The 23,031-nt window shown below is 41.3% G+C and overlaps 1 protein-coding gene across 1 annotated transcript in view; it reads right to left on the bottom strand.

Moving 5' to 3' along the window:
• LOC310987097 (voltage-dependent calcium channel subunit alpha-2/delta-1) overlaps window positions 1–23,031 on the bottom strand; it is a gene marked incomplete at its 5' end in the record, with an annotated part of 55,215 nt that overhangs the window by 19,418 nt on the left and 12,766 nt on the right. The window contains 11 exons of the mRNA XM_083973265.1: window positions 13–62; window positions 259–337; window positions 1,090–1,194; window positions 2,072–2,230; window positions 5,790–5,889; window positions 6,101–6,151; window positions 6,711–6,780; window positions 7,625–7,756; window positions 13,697–13,826; window positions 14,805–14,840; window positions 15,578–15,637. Of these exons, the coding sequence (XP_083829391.1) occupies window positions 13–62; window positions 259–337; window positions 1,090–1,194; window positions 2,072–2,230; window positions 5,790–5,889; window positions 6,101–6,151; window positions 6,711–6,780; window positions 7,625–7,756; window positions 13,697–13,826; window positions 14,805–14,840; window positions 15,578–15,637 (972 nt within the window). The remainder of the gene's footprint in view (window positions 1–12; window positions 63–258; window positions 338–1,089; window positions 1,195–2,071; window positions 2,231–5,789; window positions 5,890–6,100; window positions 6,152–6,710; window positions 6,781–7,624; window positions 7,757–13,696; window positions 13,827–14,804; window positions 14,841–15,577; window positions 15,638–23,031) is intronic.

Below are 23,031 nucleotides of genomic sequence, written 5' to 3'. Positions count from 1 at the left end.
CTCTAAAATCACCTGCGTGTTTATTCTGATGGCTCCGATAGACGGGATCTCATAGAAGTAACCTGAGAAAATGAGACACAGGAGGCAACCAATATAATAAATATACTACAATAATGGGAAAAGAACCAAAAGCTTTTTATGGTGACGTGAATTATTTTAGATGTATAAAGGGTATTTGAAATCATTACTGACAACTAACTTAATCTGAATTTTGGAGCCAACACTCAGTATTGATGTTTATAATGAGCTGTGCTGTACCTTTGTTGGAGCAGGCCATCCACTGAATGGGTCCTTTATCATAGTTGTGTTGCCCTACTGAGAAGGTGAAGATCCTCACCTGGAGCAGAAGATTCAATCCAGCAATATGTATCATGACATAACCTCTTCATATAGTCACAATACTAATTAACTGACTTGTCTTCCTCATCATTTGTGTTCATTTAATATTAAGTGAAGTTAATCGATGATTGTCTTGTTCCCGATAAAATGTCATTAGATACGCTAGTTTCTGCTTTAATGTTGAACAGACAGTTAATTTAGATTTAATGATTATTTTAATACACTATGATGTGTCATATATTTGTGATTAAATACAATTAATCAATCGAACAGTCAATTCACCGTAAATATGACATATTCAAATCGGAAAACCTATTTAAAACAGTAATTTTCTGTCTTGTGCATGTGCAAATTTGTGGGTATTCATTTGTAGGACTGTGTGTGTGTGTGTGTGTGTGTGTGTGTGTGTGTGTGTGTGTGTGTGTGTGTGTGTGTGTGTGTGTGTGTGTGTGTGTGTGTGTGTGTGTGTGTGTGTGTGTGTGTGTGTGTGTGTGTGAGTGAGTGAGCAGGTCTTTGTTTCACACAAAATGCAGAAACCCTCATCTGCCTTCTGCATAAACTTTTGGGTACAGAGGATATGCACACGGAAGTTTCAACCCAAAGGGACCTCCGAAAAAGCTGAGTCTAATAAAAACTACACACATCCACGTAGATAAAAGCAAACAATTCACACTGCAGTATCATCATACGCCTTTGTGTGTGTGTTTGCTTGTGTGCCTGTGTATGTGTCTGTGTGTGTGATCTACATACCTGTTTGTCAGCATTGTATTTCTCCAGTATGGCCTGAGCTCTTTCCTCTCCTCCATCAGTAAACAGCATGATGATCTTGTTGCAGTTTGCTCTGCTAACATTTGTCTAGTCAAAGGAAATACATAAGAATTCAGTGATTTCTGTTGTATGTTATTTATCATGAGGAGGACACTCTCAGTCAGTCAGTCCTTTTTGATCCATCTAGTAATTTGGAAAATACACTTCCTGTTCATACTGCTATAAAACGCTGGCTTCTGATTGTCTCATCTAGTCTCACCAGCATCATAACAAAACTGTGCTTCAACAATCAACAATCAACACTCAACGTGAAAGAGACCATTAGGATTATATCTCAAAAATGTTCTGAGACTATTTCGACGGAAAGATGTGTATAATCCCCAGTGGATGAATCCTATTTATTTTGGTGACCTCCCCAACTTTCCTTTTATTTCATTACCAGCTAAAAATGAAAACATCGCTCATGATTTAATGGGCAGACTGCCATGAATCATCTTAAACACATTCACACTTCCAAGACATAAAACCTTTTTCATCTTGTGCCGCTTGTTTGTTTACTCCAACACAAACAGACCATTTGCAGGGCTTCAGATTTAAACAGTTCTTCTTACCAAACCCTACTTAACTGTGCATATCTACAGTAACTCTATCACCAATATTCAGTAAAAGACAAGATTTACAGTTGATGACACCTGTTTCTTGAGGTCATATTGTTATATCTCAATCATTGATAATTCAATGTCATTACAGCATGTAACTAATATTTTTGTCATTGTCTGGGCAGTTAAGTCGAGGTAATAAATCCAACCAGCAGATGGCAGTGAAAGACAAGACTCTGCTGCTGCTGAAATTGTTAAGGCATCACAAATCACATTTATTTGAAACTTATTTAAGCCTCTGGTGCTCTCAGTTACACAAAATAAGTTGTTCTTGGAGAAAAGAATAGGGGAGTAGAAAATCTCACCGCAGAGAGCTGTTCGAAAGCAAACTCAAAGCCTTTTGTGTAGTTTGTAATCCCTTTAGCTGTGATGTTCTGCACAGCGTCCTTCAGCACCTTCTTGTTCCTCACATTGGCCTGAACCAGATGATCGAAACACGCCGTCTTCTTCACCCTGGTGTTGAACTGGAAAGCAGGGGCAGAAATTATTCACACAACCACAACATGTATACACATGCAGCAAATTAAATAAATGCAGTTCTCTCTCTCACACACACACACACACACACACACACACACACACACACACACACACACACACACACACACACACACACACACACACACACACACACACACACACACACACACACACACACACACACACACACACACACCTGGCCTTGGCTGTTATCAGGCAGTGGTAAACAGACACATTCATCAAACCCCACTAATTGCTTCACATCCTTGGAGCTCAACGATTTGGTACCCATGGAAACAAGATTCTGCTATATAAGAACGAGGTTAGCCAGCAACACCATCTTTTTTTAAAGGTGAGACCTCCTCATTTTCACCCCCCAGCACACATACACGCACACACCTTCCTCCTTACATCCTGAGCTGTGCTACAAGTCAAACTGACGGTCCGTGTTTACTCTTGCTGAATGTCCGACCTGAAAATCCGTACTTTTGCCAGAATGAACACGAAGGGCATTTTCAAAAGAGCTCACAATGACAATAAATGCAAATGACAAAATGAATTATATAGTAGACAACATTATATATTTATATCTAAGAGTTCATGAAGGACACACAGGGCAGCAGAGTAGTAAAGCAACACATCTATTGTGTTGCTGAACTCTTCTGAAACAATACTGCACCTCATCGATCTCAACCAATCAATGTGTTTCTGTGAGATGGCCAGTATAGGGAGGCTGAAAACACTGATTCGCACAGACAAGCAGTGAGGAAAAAAGATCTCTAACCATATGTATGCCTGGGCGTGTGTGTATGTGTGTGTTTCCAATAAGCCTGGCAGCCTTGAAGTTCCTTTTAGCTTGACAGAAACAGACGTGCACATCATTTCTGTGTAGCTGTGCTTTAAGAAAAAGACAGAATCAAGGTGACAGTTCAGAAACACTACGCACTAACATAATGGAGGTGCACATAATTGCCCATGTGGAAAACACAGAGGATCTTTTATCACATTATCTATTAAAAGGAAGAGTGAGGAAGGTGAGACAGGTATGTGGGAGGGTGAGGAGCAGAAAGCGAGAAGAAGAGGACAGAAAAAGAAAAGGGTGGGGTGTGTGTATCTCATATAGAAAATCATGAGCTCATGTGCAACATGTGACAAATGAATCATGCACTGATCAGAAAGGTGCTGTTTTTGTAGATCATTATGTCAAAAACGGAGAGAACATATACAGAGGAAGCACATTATTGCTTTGTAAGATATTGTCATTGGCCTTGTACGCTAATGTGAATGCAATCTACTACAAATTCCACTGTTCCCTCGTGATCCTATTACAACGGCTCTTGTATCAGCATGAATGTGTGTGTGTGTGTGTGTGATGGTCCAGGCCTTGGGAATGGATTAGTGAAGACACAAGAGAGGAGGCTAATCTTCAAGCCCTAATCCCACTGGACTTTCTGCTACACTGGTTTGGTACTCTGGCTTGCCAACTGGCCTAGCGCTGGCTAAAAGCACTGACACCGGCTAACACGGCTGAACACGCCGGATCAAAGTGGCGGCGGTTCAGTGAGGGAAAGAAAGAACACAAATGATATATATATATATAAAAAAGGAGGATGAGGAGAGGAGGAACAGCCATCAGCATTCTTCTGACCTACCGCAGTTGCTGAGGAAGTTTGTGAGCATCTTCCATGACCAAATGCCAACTTAGTCCCTGGGCTACTGTTAATGAGGAGGGATTTATGGGTAATATCAGAGATTAATGATTTAGTGTCAGGTTACAACACCCTCAGGACCAGACATAGGGCGCTGTGCATGTGTGTGTGAGTGTGTATGAGTAAGTGAGTCAATGACAGAAGGAAAGGGAGAGGGTGACAGAGAGAAAGAATAATGAGTTTTGGTGGAGGAGGAGCAAATTGACCTCCACTGATTTATAGTTTTCTTGCTGATATATTGAGTGGCAGGATGGAGGTAATTAAGGGATCATTCCTGTTCATCTGTAAATGTGGCAATACAAAAAAGTGAACAAATGATCATACAGGCAGTAAAACAAATTTGGAAAATAAAACAAAAGACAATGAACATAAACATTACGACCCTGTCTATTAAAAACACCAAATGCAGTTTACAGACCATTTGGTAAATTTTGACTTTCTGTACTTGTCGTAATTGTGCACACATATATTTCCCATGTGCCCTCACTTCAGGATAAAGTGTTTTGGATAACCTGGCTAAACTGTTGGCTTGTTTAAATCCTGCCTGGTACTCTAACTGCTCATGTTCCCTATGCGCTCGTACGTCACCAGTGATTTCTCTGTGTTCCCAGACCTCAGGAATTACTTTGGACAGTGTTATTGTAACCAATAGAAACTCTGGCAAAAGCTACAAAATTTAAGACACACTACTAATGCATTACAGACCACTGTAGCTTTAGAGGACAGTTGAAAAACAAACCAAAAAACTGTTCCAAGACTGCCAAGAGTTGCACTTCACTCTTCAACCAATCTCCCTCGTTTTTGTTTCACTTTTTTAAGCACACACATACACTGAGGTCCCCGACAGATTTCGATAATTGCAAGCCTTTGCCGAATCACAAGTCCACCATGAAACAGAATACATTGTGTCCAAGACAAAGGGTGTCCCGTGGGGAGAGGAAGCAGCGTGTGAATGGCTGTCTTTGTGCGGGGAGAATGAAGACAGCTCCAATCTCTATAAAGACCCATCTCAATAAACACCTTCACAGACAGCCATCTAAGCATCACACAGTCCCCTGATTGGCTCTTTCCAAGTGTAATCGCAAGTGTGGAGGGCCTAGAATAGATGGCTGGGGAATGAAAAAGGTGGAGGGTGGGGGAGCGACGGAAGTGATTGGTGGGTGCGAAAAGTAGAAATGAAGGGAGAAGAAAGTGGGCGCGGTGAAAAGAGGAAAGTTGCGGTGTTGTGTATAGAGGTGGAGAGGCATACAGTGTACAGGGAGATCATTCACTGACACAAAGAGATTAATGGAGTTCTACGGTGAAATGCTGAGAGGAATTGCATGGCTGCAGTGATGAAAGGAAAAGGTGATGGCAAGATCAAGAGGGTGATGGATAAGTCACTCTGGTCAGAGGTTTAATTCATTTAGGAGCAGTGGGAATGTACACACATGAGCACGCGCGCACACACACATGCACATGCACACATGTGGGTAAAGAGGTGAGGTGGGGGCATGTAGTGTTTTAATCCTGTACACCAAATAGAGGAGTGGGTATTTCATTAGAGGTCTGTTTCAGGGTGGCCAGACTGGAGAGAAATCCATATTTCATTACTTGTCATCCATCTCTCCATCCCTCTTGTGTGTGTGCGTGTGTGTGCGTGCAATGTCAGTCCGTCATTTGAATGTATCAGAAAGTACGTGAATGGGCATGTAAATGCGCGAGCCCATTCATGCGCACATTCTGAATCTGTCTGTCACTCTGTCCCCTTTTCTCAGCGTGCATCATGCTCCCCGCTGCCTCACACAAACAGACCACCCAGCGCTCAGCAAGTGGAAGGTTTAATAATACTCACATAAACTACATTGACGTAGTCGTCATCGGACAGGGTTTCTAGCATCTCACTGACGGAGGTCCTGATGAGTTTGAGAGTCAAGCCAGACACACTCCCGCTCCTGCAAAAAAAAAAAAAAAAGACAACAACAACCTGAAATCTTCTCATGGCAATCTGTCTCCTCCATTCTTGTCCTGTGAGATTTCACTCAATGTAATTAGAAATGGCTCTGCCTTGGGATGTACATTACATTATGTGGCAAATGGCATGCATTATGATCAAGGGAAATCATGGAGAAGGTTATGGATCAATTGAGTTATAATGTAACTCACGCGTCTACGAGGATTAGCATATCCTTGGGTGAGGCAGCTCCTTGGATGTACCTAGGTGGACGTTAATGATTGAATAGTTGGACTGAGACAACACACTCACAACAGCAGTTAAACATATGTTGAAAGCCAATGATTTGCACTTTGACACAATATTACTGATAGACTGTGTAATATATGTGACTGGGTAATAACTCTGAATCTAATATAACATTATTAATAACAATACTTTTCAGATATCAATGATATGGAAAATGTAAACAAAAGGTCACTGGAGTTCAGTGCGATACTGTGCTCCACACATATGCATTTATTTTCTTTCTGCTCTCTAACTTGCTTCAAATAAGATTTTACAATAATTATATTATGCTTGTATTTGTTATCAATTTAACATCAGAGAGCCTAAAATATTTAATAGTCATAATGCAATTCTACTAAAAACAATACTGAAATACTAAATTGTCTTAAAGCGATATGATACAGTATACAATATGTAAACTACAGGACACAACATAAAAATAAATACTACTACTAATCACCTAAACACATAAAAGTGTGATTGCAGGGTTGCATTTTAGATTTGAATCTTTTGTATTTTCGCTAGATTTCTCACCAAGGCCTCCTGCGGACGTCATACAGGTCAATTTTACTGGGAGTCTTACGAGCATCCATCCAAGGAGAAGCTTTAGGAAGAAATTAAATGTGTGTTGTTTATAACGTCTTAATAATTAAAGGAAATTAAATATTAATTCTTATTTTGTTTTGATTTCTGACACATCATTGATCTGAAAATATCTGGCAATATGCAGCATCACATTAAGCTCAGCAGTGACGAGTCACTTGCATTTATTATGAACGTAGATAAGACAGGCCATATTTTGGGAAAATATATAACAATGTTTAGACATCTGCCATAATGACAGTGGATTGTGAGATAGAATCCTTCATTTCTTACACCATTATATAATAACACATTTTATTCCCACTAAAATTATTCATGAAGAGGTAAACAGCAGGGAAATAAGATAAAATATTCATTTGAGATGCAAAGCACAGAGCAGTGAATTCACTTGCTTTGACAATGATCAGTTGCTTTCTATCTGTATGCTGTCAGTGAGGGGCACCATGAAAACAAACCAGTTGGAGAGTGTGACTGCCTATCATGCATGCTAAAAGGTACAAAAAAAGAGAAAAGAAATAAAAAAGGAAACAGAGAGGAATACATGCTGGCCAATGAAAATTCCTGAATATTAGACATAAACTTTTTTCCCATAAAGCTACCGAGTCAATGATGGCTGGAATCTCATGAATAGAAATAGCCTGGCAGAGAAAACAATCACGACAGAGAGCAGCACTACACCAATGCAGTTAAAGATACCACAACACTGTGGCACCACATATAAAATCTGTGCAGGTTGAGCAATGGAGATTATGTATTGAGGTAATTTTACACAGTGATGTGTGGACAAAGCTAACTTGTGAATATATTCACACACAGAGAAGTCAGATTAATCTTTTTTTTCTTACCTGGGTAGTAGCGAGCGAGGCCTGTAGCGCTACCAAACACCTGCCAGAGAAGGGTGGGGTCGTCCTCTCTGTTCTTTCTAAACACCTCCTCCAGCGCCTCCGTCCAGCTCAGCTCATTTAACACAATGGTAGCTGCAAGTCCACACAAACACTTTGTGTTAAAGACAGACCTGTTTGGGACACACTAGTACATGCCAGTGTGTGTGTGTGTGTGTGTGTGTGTGTGTGTGTGTGTGTGTGTGTGTGTGTGTGTGTGTGTGTGTGTATATATATATTCATTAATCATGATAAAAACGATAAAGGGGTGGTGTTGTAGCCTGTCAAAGACGAACAGGTTCATTACAATTCACACTCAGGCCCTCTCAGTGTTGGCCCGATGGCCCAGTGGGACGCATGAGCAAATATTGGACCAGTGCACCCAACCACAGCCGCTGGTGTTATTTAGTCACAATTACTGAGGAAAGTAGTAGGTTTGCATTGGTAAAAATTAAACCCTGTTCAGTGTTACCTGAAACATCCAATAACCCGTATGTGTGTGTGTGTGTGTGTGCGCGTGCATATATGTGATTGATAGTGTGTGTTGTGAGAGGCAACAGGCATTATGGATGTAATGACACAGCACCCAGACAGCTCAGAGCCACATAACACTCACTATGATGGATGGAGACACAACACATGCTGCCCCAACTCTATCTTTGCTCTGTCTGTCTCCTCTCTGCCCCCCACCCCCTCCCACCAGCCTTTCATTACTTCTTTTCTCTTTCTATATATTCTCTCTTTATATACACGTATCGTACATAGTATTGTATATATTGTGTTCATGTGACCATGTATGAGTATGTGTGTGCGCATGTGTAAGTGAACATATGTGTGAGGGTAGATTGCTATCCTGTGTTAAGTGTGACGTGGCTCATTGATGTGCAAAGCAAATACTGTTCATTATGCATGCCTCTAGAGGGGCGAGTTAATGAAGCCTCGGTTGCCAGGAGTGCATGTTTTTTTATTATAGAAAGGGAGAGAGAAAGAGAAAGAACACGCAGTGTGTGTGTGTGCACACTAGGGCTGTCAGTTTTTAGAAAAATGACATTCGAACGATTATTGAATGACCCGTAATTCGTTCGGATATATTCGATTATTACCCCCCCCCCGCGCCGCCGCAGCCGCAGCACACACAGTCGCGGTGTTTTATTTTGAAAATTGACCGGATACTCTCGTTGTTTCATGTTTGACTTCCTGCCCAGCTTGACGCGATTGCTCGCGGCTCTCACACAAAATAGACCAGACGCTGCACGGCGCGAGCCGGCCGCGGAGGTGCACGCCGCGACACCACACCAGCGGTTAATATGGGCACAGAAAGTAAACTGGCTCAGCTTCTCGGCTGTTCGCGGCCCTTCCGCGTCCGGTGGACGTTCCGCGGCGCTATGCAGGCACCGGGCACTGCAGCCAAAGACGGTAAATAGAGAATCTTTGCTGCAGCCTGCATATCGAGCAGGTCATTAATGCTCGAATACGAACTTTTCCCCCCACAATCGAACGAATATTCGAATGTCGAATAAAAAGTGACAGCCCTAGTGCACACTAATGTGTTTTCCTCATTAAGTGTAGAGTTTTAAAGGGAAAGGGAGAGAAAATAACACCACAAGCCTTGTAAAGTAATGAGAAAATTACAAACTGTACCTGTGATTTTTAAGTGCTGACTGATGAAGACAGACAGGTAGATAGCTACCTACACACAGGCCCACTAATCGCTGTTTAACTATAGCTACATACTAGATAGTGAAGATACACACACACATGCAAAATATAGTGCTAGACAAGCATTCCTACATCTAACCCAGCAGTAGTATGTTTTGTTATATATGTTTCTGGTGCTTTTGAGTGCTCCTGAGTTAGTCATAATATTTAATAAGCTAAACTCCACTGCCGTTTCATAAGGAATACAGTATCCTCCAGTTGCCCATATTGCCACTGACACTAATGAATTCCCTGGCTGCACTCAGCATGGCTTTGATGCCACACTAAATCTACACGCAGTGATGACTTCATCTCATTGGGACATCACAGGTGCAGTATAATATTCACTGAGAAACGCAACATGGTATTCTCGAACATTGAATAATACATTATTTTCACTGCTTTTCAGTAGTCCATCTCCTATGCACTCAGTCATCATATTATTTACCAGGGAGCGCTAGCTCCACTAAAGAAACACACTCTGGTGTGGTGATAACATTTTATGCAGAAATGATAGTGAAACTGAAAATGGGCTTGTTATTCCCTTTTTTTAATTGAGAGAGAGACAGGACTGCCAGTACCTTTTAAGCTCAGAGTGAACATGTTATATCATGTTTGTTTAACCCATTGAAAAATTGAACCAAAACATGAGCTGATAATGATCAGAAGGTCACAGCAGAACCTTGTGGAGCCTGAGCAGGGGGACGTTGCTGCCAAGAAGTAGTCGCACGCAACACAGGCTATTCTTAACAGTAAACTGGGCCATAACATGGACATATTGGGCTATCAATAACGGGGGGGGGGGGTCTTTAACAGACTATGTTATATTTGAACAATAAAAAATATTTGGGGAATATCATACTATGATATTCCCCAACTGTCTCAGCTTGAATAAAATAATGTCTTTTCTGTAAAGTAACATGAAAAATGTCCATCTTTCCTATATCAAAAGACAAGACATAAGCATCCTTTCTAATTTACTTATTTTTTCTCTCTTTCTGACATTTATTGTTCAGTCGCAAGAGAAAAACTACTAGCTTTTTTAACCGTATTTAGCCCTGAGGTGTCATATATATTGTATACATACATTTTCAGCTTCTGCATCCAAAAGTGACACCATTGAATCCAAACACTTACAGTACCGTATATCTCTCCCTCTCTCTGTCCTTCACTGGACCGACAGATGGGGCTTTGGTGGTGATCTTTCTGTCATCTGAACGTCTGTCTCCTCTGCTAGGCTCGTCTCACACACGTGATGTGCTGCTGCCTATAGAAGGTGATTTCATAAACTTGCCTTCCACTTTACTCAGAAAATCCAATTTTCTCCAGCTGAGCAAAGGCTATTCCTGGAACATTTATAGGGTGGAGATCAAATTGAAGAGTTGAAACCTCAATAACGTATGAATCCTCTTTTTTTTCTCCAGGAATACAAAATACATTCTCCCGCATGTATGCCAATATCTGACAATATATATGAGTGTGTGTAGGCTCAAAGACACGCACATTTTCTCTCAGTTCATGTGGAAAATGCTTTTTTTATTAGCACTATGTGCCAGATCCTAACCTGTACTCTAACTCAGGCCTTGGGGTTTCCTATATGTCGCTCATGAGCCAGCATTACCCCATGCCCTGTATCAGAGTAGCTCACCCAGAGAATAGTCTGTACAAATCATGGATGTAAAGTGCAACATATATTTACTCCCTGTAATCACATGAAGATGTCGTTATCCCACCACTCTCTAGTCACCAAATAATAAGATAAATGATTATTTTTCTTTATAGGGCAAAATGAGTTGAGGTTCCATCAAGTTTGTTTACAACTAGTATACCACAGGTAATGCTGTAATGCGGGTGATGCAGGTGTTACAAACTCTTGAATGATGTTATATTTAATATTAAACGGACAACAAGGAGTTTTTTTTTTGGTTATGAAAACCTCCGACTTTCATTCTTGATGAATGAAAACATTATTGGCAAATGTTTTCGCTTTCGTCCATCTTGCGCCGGTCCAAGAATTTCACCATGCGCGTGGAGGTTCATGGGAAATGTAGTGTGAAAACACTTCGCTCTCCAAAACTCCTTGTTGTCCCTTTAAGTCATCTACGGATATTAACTTTTCTTTTCCCAAGCAACAGGAAATATGTTGCCATAGATCATGTGAGTTACACTGTGAGCTACAAAGTGAGTGCGACACTGAATCTAAAATATATGCATCTTGTCTGTGTGTTCAGGGTTGACTGAATTTTTGATTTCCCATTAAAATTCACAATAATGTGAGTTTAAGATATTGGGAGAAAATATGAGTTGTGAATACTGATATTTGATAACTGGTTTCACAAAAATTCAGTTTATCCAGCTGGTTTGGTGTTTTGATTATGGTATGTGAATAAACATAATAGGACGGGTGAGCAGCTCAGTCACTAGAATTTTGAGAGGAGACTCCTGCTCTAGCCTAACTATTTCTACCCTCATCTTTTAAACTCAGAACAAACTTGTGGGGACTGGCTTTTCACTCCCAATTAGGGACGTTGTTACCTGCAATGTGAGCGTATTACCTGCTTTGGGTTCTCACACATACACACAAACACTTACATCAGACAGCTGGATGGGTCCTAGCAGCGCAGCGTATCTATGCATACTTATTACAGGCTACCAATAAACAGCATCCTTGAGAGAAAGGGAATGTGAGGAATCATGGCACCCAGCCCAGAATATGGCCAGAGAGGTGTCTCGGGGAAAAATGACAAAGGCACAGCGAGTTCAAAAGCATGCTAATAAACCAGGGACACACTTTTAGAGATAACAGGCCCTGACAACAGTGTGCGTCTATCCACAGCCCTCATTTCTGCCCCCATGTCTGGGGTCAGTGGAAAGGTGAAGTGCGTAACCTTGGGGCCAGACGGTTCCCCAGCAGGCTGAGAGCCACGCTGGGGACGTCACTCCATTCAGCTGTCCCTCCAAGTCACTGCTGACGCACCACATCCTACTGCACGCTAATTACTGACTATCTTAACACATAAACACATGCACACACATGCACACACAGTCACACACACACACACACACACACACACACACACACACACACACACACACACACACACACACACACACACACACACACACACACACACACACACACACACACACACACACACACACACACACACACACACACACACACACACACACACACACACACACAGATAGCCAGTGTCACACAGACACAGTTCATAAATACACAACCACAAGCCAAGCAACGACAGTGCAGCCTGGTGGTTAGAAAAACTCTTCTCTAATTGGTCTCGTGTTAAAACTCCTCATGAAGCCTGTATCCTGGTGTCCTAGTGCTTGATTTCACTCTCCTCTCACTCTATGAGAAATGGATAAGCCAAGTATTTCAAACTTAACAATAGAAGAAAGAGAGCCATCCGAATATAATACATAATTCACAACACAGTTAAGATATTCGACAGACCATCCTTAAGTCATTTACATTCAACTTGAGCTGTGCTAATGTCAGATGGACTCCGGAGTATCAAATTATTCTGAACCACTCAAGGTAAATGTCAGCACCTGGTGATGAAATGATCAGAACTTCGCACTTTTATAGAAAGCTGAAAAAATACACTCTGTAATAACAGATGCACATTTGTTTGGTATAATCTTACATTGTTTTACACTGTAGGCCATCAGGCACATAATGGCCCACTTTCTCCTTTCTCCTTCATAAGAGTAGAGTATATTTAATATATATATATATATATAAATGCAAACAGAACAAAAAAGAACAGCCAGCTGGTCTGATCTCACAGAATGAAGTAGAAGACCATGTACATTTACACATTTACATTTACCTACCTATCATATAAATTAAAACTTTAATTTCCGAATGCATTATACTACAATGCTATTAATTACACACCTCAGAACACATGAGTAGGCTGAATCAAAAGACTCATTATCAATACCTTCTCGGAAATGACAAAACAAAATGCCTTGCCACACCCATGTTTGAAGGTGTCCTGAGACAAAGGCTGAAAGCATCAATCTGTATCATTAGAAATGAGCAGAGGGTGTTCATTTACATCTGAAGGACGCACGGCTTGGCCACGAGACAGTACAGTACAGAAGATATGCTGTATCACTTTTTTTTTTCTTATACCCTCATTTAGCTACGGGCAAATTTGCTAGAGGCGTAGTCTGTAAACAGCATTTCATAATAGGTCGTGTCTCAATTGTATCCATGGTTACCAATGGAGTTGGGTGTTCGTGTGTGTGTGTGTGTGTGTGTGTGTGTGTGTGTGTGTGTGTGTGTGTGTGTGTGCGTGTACTCACAGCCATCATAGATGTCAGTTGGGATGTGGACAGCTGTGTGATTGTAATCAGTCAAACGCCTAAATGATAGGTCCTCTTTAAAGTCTGGTCGCATCCTGTATTTTTTTGTCTCTGTCTCATTTGCATCCAGCTGGGGGAAAAAAAAAGAAGAAAAAAAATGATCAAGATGCAGACAGTAATGCTGAGTGAGTTTAAGACACCATACAAAGCCTCTTTGTTCTATTCGCTGAGGCATGCTATGGTACCCACAATTTGTGGCTTTCTTTAAAAGCAGAGGACCCTAATGATGAGTCTGACGTCATAATGTCATCGCTGCACTTTTCACGCCCTCAAAACTTAAGAAAACATAGCATCATCAGCTGTGCGCTTGATGAAATATTTCTCTTTTTTTCCCCTTTTTATCATCATCTTCACTTGGGAGGGGAAGCAGGAGACAGCCAGATTGTCTGTGCACTTTGTGGAGATTTATAACTCCTGCTGTGCATTCACCAATTTACATCAATGAGAGCCGTGCAGACAGATGTAGGAGATGGATGAAGAAAAGCATGATGAGATGTGGGGGAAAGAATGCGCGGTAGAGAGGGAGCAAGGTAGCAAGAAGAGAGAGAGGGGGAGAGAGAGAGTGAGAGAGGAGAGCAAGATGGGGGGAGGGGGAGCGACTGTGAACAGTTACTTCCTAATAAAGCAGCGGTGTAGCCAGCTCATACATCTCATCTGTCAATTAGAGAAGAACATGGCAGAAACCTCTTCACCTGAGAGAGGGAGACTGGGGGAGGGGGGAGGGGGGATGGCAAGAAAGCTACATGTGGAGAAAAGCGTGGAGAAGAGGCAAAAGAGGATGGGATTGCAGTAAAAGGCTGAGACCATGATAGAAACTGAGAGTGAGAAAAATAAGACATGATTGTGGTGAATAGAAAAAGCAAAATGGAACAGGAGGAGAGGGTGGAGGGGAGGGGGTGAGAAGGTGAAAGGGAGGACACGAGAGAGGGGGGGCTTTGTAGCAGAAACCATATTACCGGTCCATGTACACGTGTGACCCGTGTGTTTGCAAGGGCTTTAACGGGAGGAGAGCAAATAGGAAGAAGGGAGGGGGAAAAAAAGCACTCACATTGTCCTTAGCGTTGTAGTAGGCGATTTCATCATCCTGTAAACAAGTCACACACAAGCACAAATATCACTCTGTGGATGCTTTAGGGTGTTGCACAAAGAAGCGCAACATTTATGTAATCATGAAATGCTTAATCCATTTCTAAACAGTTCTTTATTTTGTTGGCAGGCAACTCCATTAGTTAATTCTCCAGTTTTATGTTAATGAAGACACTGGTCTGCACCACCAGTCGAATGAATACTGTATGAGTTAAGCTGAGTGTGCTGCTGAGTGTTCCTCTTTTTACATCTGTGTCTGTGTGCCTAGAGCCATTTGCAATGCTCCCGGGAAACATTTCCCTGCCATTGAGAAAGCAATATAGTAATTCACACCTTAAACATATAACTGTCTCTTTGACGAGGGTTTTTCCTGACCAACTCTGTTACAGTTGTCTGTGGTTCTTAGAGAGCAGAGTATATGTCATCTGCAATGAGAGGCTAATTGTGTGCCATAACACAGTGTACAATGTGCAATAAACCTGTTTACTAATAGAGCTGTAATCACTGCTGATGACAAACGCAAACATATTAAAAAACTGCTCAGATAATCAAATGAATTTATTGGCAGTAAATCCAGACTACATGCCTATGTAATGGTTGTGTGTGTGTGTGTATCTCCCCGTTTTACCACCATACAGTGTATAATACACACACACAAAGCCTGTATGTGTGTTACATAGGTATTCCTACGCTCATGTGCGAGCATCTGTCTGTGTTTTTGTGTCTCGCTGTTACCTCAAACTCGTCTTTCCACTTATGTTCCATCTGGAATTTCTCAGCAGCTGTGGCCAGTTTCTGAGGAGTGAAATATGACAGGGATTTAGGTTGGAAACTGCACAAGGCACACCTCCTTCATCGCATCGGTCTAATTATGGAAAACCTGTGCAAAAGAGAGTACGTTAAAAGGTACGATGGGAGACCAACCCAGAGACAGAGAAATGATGATAATCTCACTCGCGCAGCTCAAACCACAGGGCTATCACGGTCTTACAGCACTGTTCACTAAAGGCCACACCACAGAGTGTCATAATGTCTGAATGAAAAGGTTGTACTGTGGGAGAACAGTGTGTGTGTGTGTGTGTGTGTGTGTGTGTGTGTGTGTGTGTGTGTGTGTGTGTGTGTGTGTGTGAGTGAGTGAGAGAGAGAGAGAGACAGAGAAGGTGAAAGAGAGAGGAGTTAAGAGAGAACGTGGGGTCAACAGTGTAAGAAATGGCAGATCACTGAATAAAGAGCAAGTGGATTACTGAGAGGCTGTCTATCAAATTGGATACTACAACATAACAAGGGGATATAAATGTTATTTACCTCACCTTACCAAATACACACACACACTGGGAAAAGATATCATTTAATTCACTGGCAATGCTTTATTAAAATGTACATACAGTATTTATCATTGGAGGAAACAAATTATTCTTGCTGCTGCAGAACTGCAGGTGAAATCATTTAACCGGCATTTCCTCCGCCAATCTGAAATTTTATTGACAGGTGCATTGATATGGAAAAGGTGAGGCGAAGAAAAGAACAGCCAACGTGCACTCAAGGAAGACAGCAAAGCTGTGGTGCAGAGCAAAACAATCCCTTCTGCACAACTCTGTGTATATGTTCACCCAGACAAATCCACACTGATCAAACCTTGGCCTGGCCCTGGCCCGCCCTGCTCAGACTCTACAGGGTAATGACAAGCCTGTGGAGGAAAAGAATTGCCCTTAAATAAATCGACCTGTCTGAAACACTGACTTCCTTCACAACAGCAAGGTTACGACAGTGTCAGAGAAACTCCACTCAGGGGTGTATTATGAATTAATCAAAGCAATTACAACTAATGAGGATGAACTGTATTTACAGCTGAATGTCACCCTCTAATATCCATTTTAAGTAGGAAACGATAACATCAGGCATGCCAGACAGACCCCATGCATGAGCAAACCCTGGACAAGATGCTGAGAGTGTATATGTAATCCTGTGCTTATTCCTGAGCGTGGGTATGAATGTGGATGTGTGAGTCTGTGACCATGTGTCTGCTGTCGGCAATTGTTCCATTCTTGATCAACAGTCCCATCTCTTTGGCCTCCAGTCCTGGGCTCTATTCCAGACCTGTCTCCACCTCCTCTGCACTGGCTGTCAGCAGCTAAATATATACACCCTATTCCAGTGACAAACACACACACACACACACCCCAGCACCAAAAAGTGATCATGACATTATTACGCACCATGTTCACCGTGCACAAAAATAACGTGTTCTATCGCCACGTCAAGCACTGAATCATATGACCTGACACAGATGGAGTCAAAATTATTTTTGGTGAAGATCTGAATCAAGTGTTGTAATTTAAATAATTTCATGTTTCATATATAAATAGATACCTAATTTAATGAGTAATCTAGAAATATGTGTAATCTGGAGCCACATAATGCACATAGTAATAGATACAGTAGGGAAAATAAGTAGTATTTGATCCCTTGCTGATTTTGTAAGTTTGCTCCCCCACAAAGGATTGGGCGGTATAGTTTTTATAGTAAGTTTGACAGAATATCAACAAAAAAAAATCAATAAATAATATCATCATATTAAGGTTATAAATTAATTTCCATTTGATCAAGTGAAATATGGACCGATAAGGTTTCACCAAAAAAATGTAACGTTGCAAAAACAAGTTTCAGTATTAGACTGCTTAACCAATGTTTCACTTCCATACAGTGTATGGAAGGAGAAGCCAGACAGAACTGGCTGGTCATATAAAATCCCATTCTGTTCTTGTTAATAATTCAATTCAGTGACACATCAGCTGCAGATACACCCAAGGTTTGACAGCTTCCTAAACAAAACCCTGGGTCTTCATATTTTTCTTATTTATTCCATAGTGGTTTCATGAAAAAAGAGAACATTTAAGAATGGAATAATGCGCCACCCGAGGGAAAAGCTAGGGCAGCAGTTCATATCCATGCTGAAAAGGCCAATTGCGGGAAGTCTTGTTATTGCGCTAATGTCAAATGTCAGCTAATGTCAATGTAGCGTCACATTATGTTTATGTCGCACATTCAAAGTTATCACTTGGGAATAAATCAAGACCACCTCTTGCGATAAGTTTAAATTTCTTACTGCATATTTTACGTACAGTATCTGTGTCAAACACAAGTAGAAACACACACGTACAGACACAGGCAGAGGAACATATGGATATTGATTACAGATCCCTCCCTCGGTCCAAGACTTCTCTCTTGGCGCAGCGCTGTATGCGATGTGATAGATGAGTGTTAGCAACAGCTGTTCAGAACTTCATATATTATACATCAACGTCCAGCAATTGATGCACCATTAACATAGTTCTTCCCAACTCCAATACAAGTATCAAAAATGCCTTTGAGTATTGGAGTCTCTGCACCAGTCCAATCCTATGTAATGTACAGAATTGACAAACCTCATTGTTTCACACTCATATACAAATTCAAGTTTCCTGGAAATAAATTAAGTTGAGCTGTGCAGACATTGGCTGCAACTGTTTCAGGGATGTGAGAAAAATAATTGATATTTGGTAAATAATGTAAGATTAGCTGTTAGCTCAGGTCACATGATGTTACTCAGCCAATGATTGTGATTTGAGTGAGTTAAAAACACAGAGAGAGATTATAGACCGTCCTAGAAAATGTGTCGGTTTTCAGTTGTGCGCTAAAACTTGAATACATACTTGATTACATTTTTCTGTTTCTAGTATTCTAACAGCATTTGAGCATAGGAATTATTCTGTACCAAGCTTTTTGATCCATACATGCAGACGATCACTGCAATTGTGATTTAAAAAGAGAGATTTTTATGACTTTCAGGTATGTTTGTCATGTTTTACAAAGGATTTAACCTTTGTTGCCATGCCAGTCAGCACTAACAGCAATCATCTCACATCCATACAGTATACAGCAAATTGTATTTAATTAGTAAGGGAAAAAATGGGATCAGAACATCTCTAAACATTAAAGGAGAACATAGTCTTCAAGTATTTTGTATCAAAATGCCCCTCTCCCTCACATTGTATGTGAACAAGCACATGTAAATCTGCACACACGCACACAGACCGACAGGGTTGTTAAAAATTCATGACAGGGCTTTGACGAGGCTCCTCTCCCTTCAGGGAGATATGGGGGAGGCTCAGGAGGAGTGTGTGAGGAAAGATACCTAATTACCCTTCTCCTTTTCTCTGTATCCCTCTCCGTCTCTCTCTTTGTCAAACACATACACACATAGAGGTTATCAGGCTACCCAAAGAAAACACCGGTACAATCAAATCCTTTCTAGACTACAGAGTCTTGATTTGATGAGGCTGCTTCCTGAGTGACAGTTCACCAGTTCATTACAGAGCTACTGAAAGTTGTCGTTTTTGCCAGTTTATTAGGAGGCAGCATTACCTCATTGAAACACACAAATTTAGCACTACAACGGTTCATTCAAATCCGAACACACAACACACTTTACCCGTAGTATGCTTGATCTAACTGCTCATTAGTCTTCCTCTCACTTACTATAGTATAGACACCCGAGCTCCACACCATAATAAGCCCACTCTGTCACTAGATGAGCACTGGAGACCCAAGGAGAGCCACCACTCCCCTGCAGTCTTAATGGGGAAAGAGGGCTTCATAGATCCGAGTCTGGAAATTGGCTCTGTTGAGGCAGGGAGGTGGAGCGGTTAGAGGAATGAGGTGTTTGAGCGAGAAAAGGGAGCAAAGAGGAGAAGGAGGCAAAAGCCTTCAATATTATTTGCAGGAAGCATTGCTTATAGGCGTTGGTAGCTTACTCCCTAATGTTTAAATCCCAGCTGGGCATAAAAATGACCAAATGATGACCACAACAACTGTTGTGCCTCTCAATTTTCCAAGAGCTAAATAGGGCACATACATTTTTTTTTCTTGTTTTATGCACCTTCCATTCTCCATGCACACTGATGTATGTGGTCATTATGCTACAGCCACAAACATTTGGGGCTGGACTGATTGCTGGATGCCATAGGAGTCCTACCTGCTAGCCCCATAGAGGGACATTTCTGCCCTGCCCTCACCAATCTTTAGTTCATTCTGCCAGGGCCATTCTGCCATGCATTTAGTGAGAAAGCAGGGCACAGCTTAAAGGATAGACAGGGAAGATGAGACAGGCTCAGACTCCCTGTGTGTGGGTGTGTGTGTGTGTGTCTAAAAGCTCCACACACCTGAAATCAATGGGCCATTCAGAGCCCACAGCCTTCTCCCCCGGACAACAAAGCAATACTCACAAGAGTTGTAACGGCCTAAAAGATCACAAACACCCACATGTAGTCCTATCTTTCCCTTCTCTTCTGACACCATGTTCACATTCATTTCATGAATTCTGGTCATGTATTTACCATAATGAGTCCAAACTCAAATGTGTGCAAAAAAGGTAAAAAGTAGGGATGTTTGAAGGGTCAGCTGCCAGCACGACAACCAGAAGATAGGAGAGTGTGAAAAGGAACGAAGAAAAGATATAAATTATGAGCAGATGGATAAACAGAAAGGACAGCCCAAAGAGAGAAAAGCAATATTCAGCATGATCGCAGTGTATAGTTCTCATTAAAACTTAGCTTAAGAGTGAACAGAGAGAGAGGGATATATATATTTACTGTATATGTGCATGTCTGATATATTATATTAGCGTGTTCGTAAAGATGAATAACTCAATGGAGATGAAAAAAGGAAATAAGAGGAAATGTGGGCAAGACAAGATATGTAGAATAGAGGAGATGGACAGTTGGATGAAAGAACAGGGCAGACAGGATGAGAGGTGTATGAGAGGAGTGATGCAAAAGGGCACAGATGAGTGAAGAGGAGAGTTGCAGGGAGAGGGAAGATGTGTTCAGTATGAGAAAGGAGGCAATACGATAAGAGAAAGACACAAGGTCAGAAGAGATAAAGAAAGGTTGATTTCAAATTCCAGTTTGACAGAGAAGTGTGGGTAAAGGCCAGGAGCAGGACACAGGAGAGTTACAGGAGACTGGAGAGGGAGGGCGGCAGAAAGAAAGGGATGCAAGGATTGAAGGAGATGGAGGAGAGATGAGTGAAAGGAAAGCGAGAGAGAGCATCAGACAGAGAAAAAGAGCAGAGGTATCTGCAGCTGTGAGAGCCCAGGGGAGAGCTGTGCCGCTCCACATGGCTTCCCTCAGAGGCCAAAACCTCCGATGGGAACAGTAAATCTACAGCTGCTCCCTGTTTCACCCCCTCGCTTTGACTCTTTTACTTTCACAGGAGTATTTCAGAAAAGTGTGTATTTCCTGCTGTTTAAACAGCATATTATATAGTAGGGCATCTGATCAAATTAGATCCCCTCTTTTTTCAACACTTACACTTGAGACCAATATTCTTCTGATATATAACATGAAAAGAGGTATCACCAGGCATTCTTTATAAAGTTGTCCTTTAGTTTATAGAACAATTTATCACTTCTCCCAATTAGAAACAGATTTGCAAAGTTTGCAAAAATCTTAAATGTTCAAAATCCATTAATGCCATAGCTGATTTTTAGGGCCACAAGTAAACAACAGAATACACTGCCACATCGTCACTGACATTAAGGTGTGAAATTGTTAGCACAGAGTTGGCTGGTTTACTCATCCAGTAGTTACAGAATAACATTAGCATCCATTTAGAGTCATGTGCCTGGCCAGCTGGTAAATGTAAAAGCTAATTTTCACCCTTCGGTTTGTTGTGTTTTTGGACTCCTAGGGGAAATGTCTGACTCCTTAGCTGCTAAATGTTTCACTCAGTTTGCCATACAAGTTGATGACTTCCTGCTGGGCTTTTCATGCTCACCACTGATGCCTTGAAGTGTTCCTCCTTCTGACTGTTACTGTGCTTTCTCTTGTCTGAACTCAAACTGTCTGGGCTGAAACTCTGAGATGATTTTCTGTACAGGTTCATCACATACACATCAGCTCAGCTTTGAGTGGGCTGCTGTACTGTAGGCTGTTGCCGTCTTGACAGTGCCTGACTCCAACTAACTAATGGCTCATCCAAAAATTGGCAAAGAGGTGGGGTGTGTGTGTGTGTGTGTGTGTGTGTGTGTGTGTGTGTGTGTGTGTGTGTGTGTGTGTGTGTGTGTGTGTGTGTGTGTGTGTGTGTGTGTGTGTGTGTGTGTGTGTGTGTGTGTGTGTGTGTGTGTGTGTGTGTGTGTGTGTGTGGCAAATATTGGCTCACTCACCTGCCACAACAAAATGCCCTCAAGGCAGAAGCCTTGATAGATCGTTACCAAGGGAGTTATTTAAATACATGAAAGGGAAAATTAGAGATCAACAATATATTTTTATACAAGGCTGTAAAAATCTTGTAAAGATGTTGTAAAGTTGGGTATTTTAACGCCAGAGTTTTTAGGAATGGAATTAACAACCTTAAAGTGGCAATTTAAAAAAACACAGTTGAAAGGACTTCTGCCTTGGTTTTATTTTTTCAGCCCTGAAAGTTGCCACTCCATCAGGAGGACCATCACATTCTTATTATATATATAGCCTATATATATATATATATATATATATATATATATAGAGAGAGAGAGAGAGAGAGAGAGAGAGAGAGAGAGAGAGAGAGGGAGAGAGTAATTTTAATGTTTTTTGATTAAATTTTTCTATCTATCTGCAGTTCTTTACAGGTTTAAAAAATCCAGCCAAAGGGAAATGTGTACAAACTGAGAAAACCATAACTTTGATATGGATTGTACCTCAAAGTGGCATGAAACACAAACTACAATTTTTTATAGTTTGTAGTTTGTGAGATTTTGTACATCTCAATTACTGCAATTATAACAGAGTATCCCAATATTGATTCTGCAAAATGCTACATGTCACATTTAATCTGTCTTGATTATTATCAGATATGAAAAAAAAAATCAATTGAGAGCAAAAGGTCATAACTGTCTCCACATCAAGTATTCAACATGAGTATGTCCTGGTCCACCAACACAGTTTGGATTTCTTCTCCATGACTGTATTGGACACTTGCCCCTGGCCTAACATAAGTCTAGTTAGAATTCCCCATATGCACTGCCCCCTCCCACTCTCTTCCTTTCTGTCTATCTCTCACACACATACAGTACAGACACAACTGCAAGCGCACAGACTGAAACACACACAGACACCTCTTGTCTGCTTAGTATGATCAGCACAGAGCAGAGATGGGAGGTTGAGTAACAT

This window comes from Trachurus trachurus, assembly GCF_905171665.1.
Source record: "Trachurus trachurus genome assembly, chromosome: 6".
Classification (NCBI taxonomy): Eukaryota; Metazoa; Chordata; class Actinopteri; order Carangiformes; family Carangidae; genus Trachurus; species Trachurus trachurus.
Note: the sequence above shows the minus strand (reverse complement) of the source record. Positions and strands in the feature narration are given on the sequence as shown.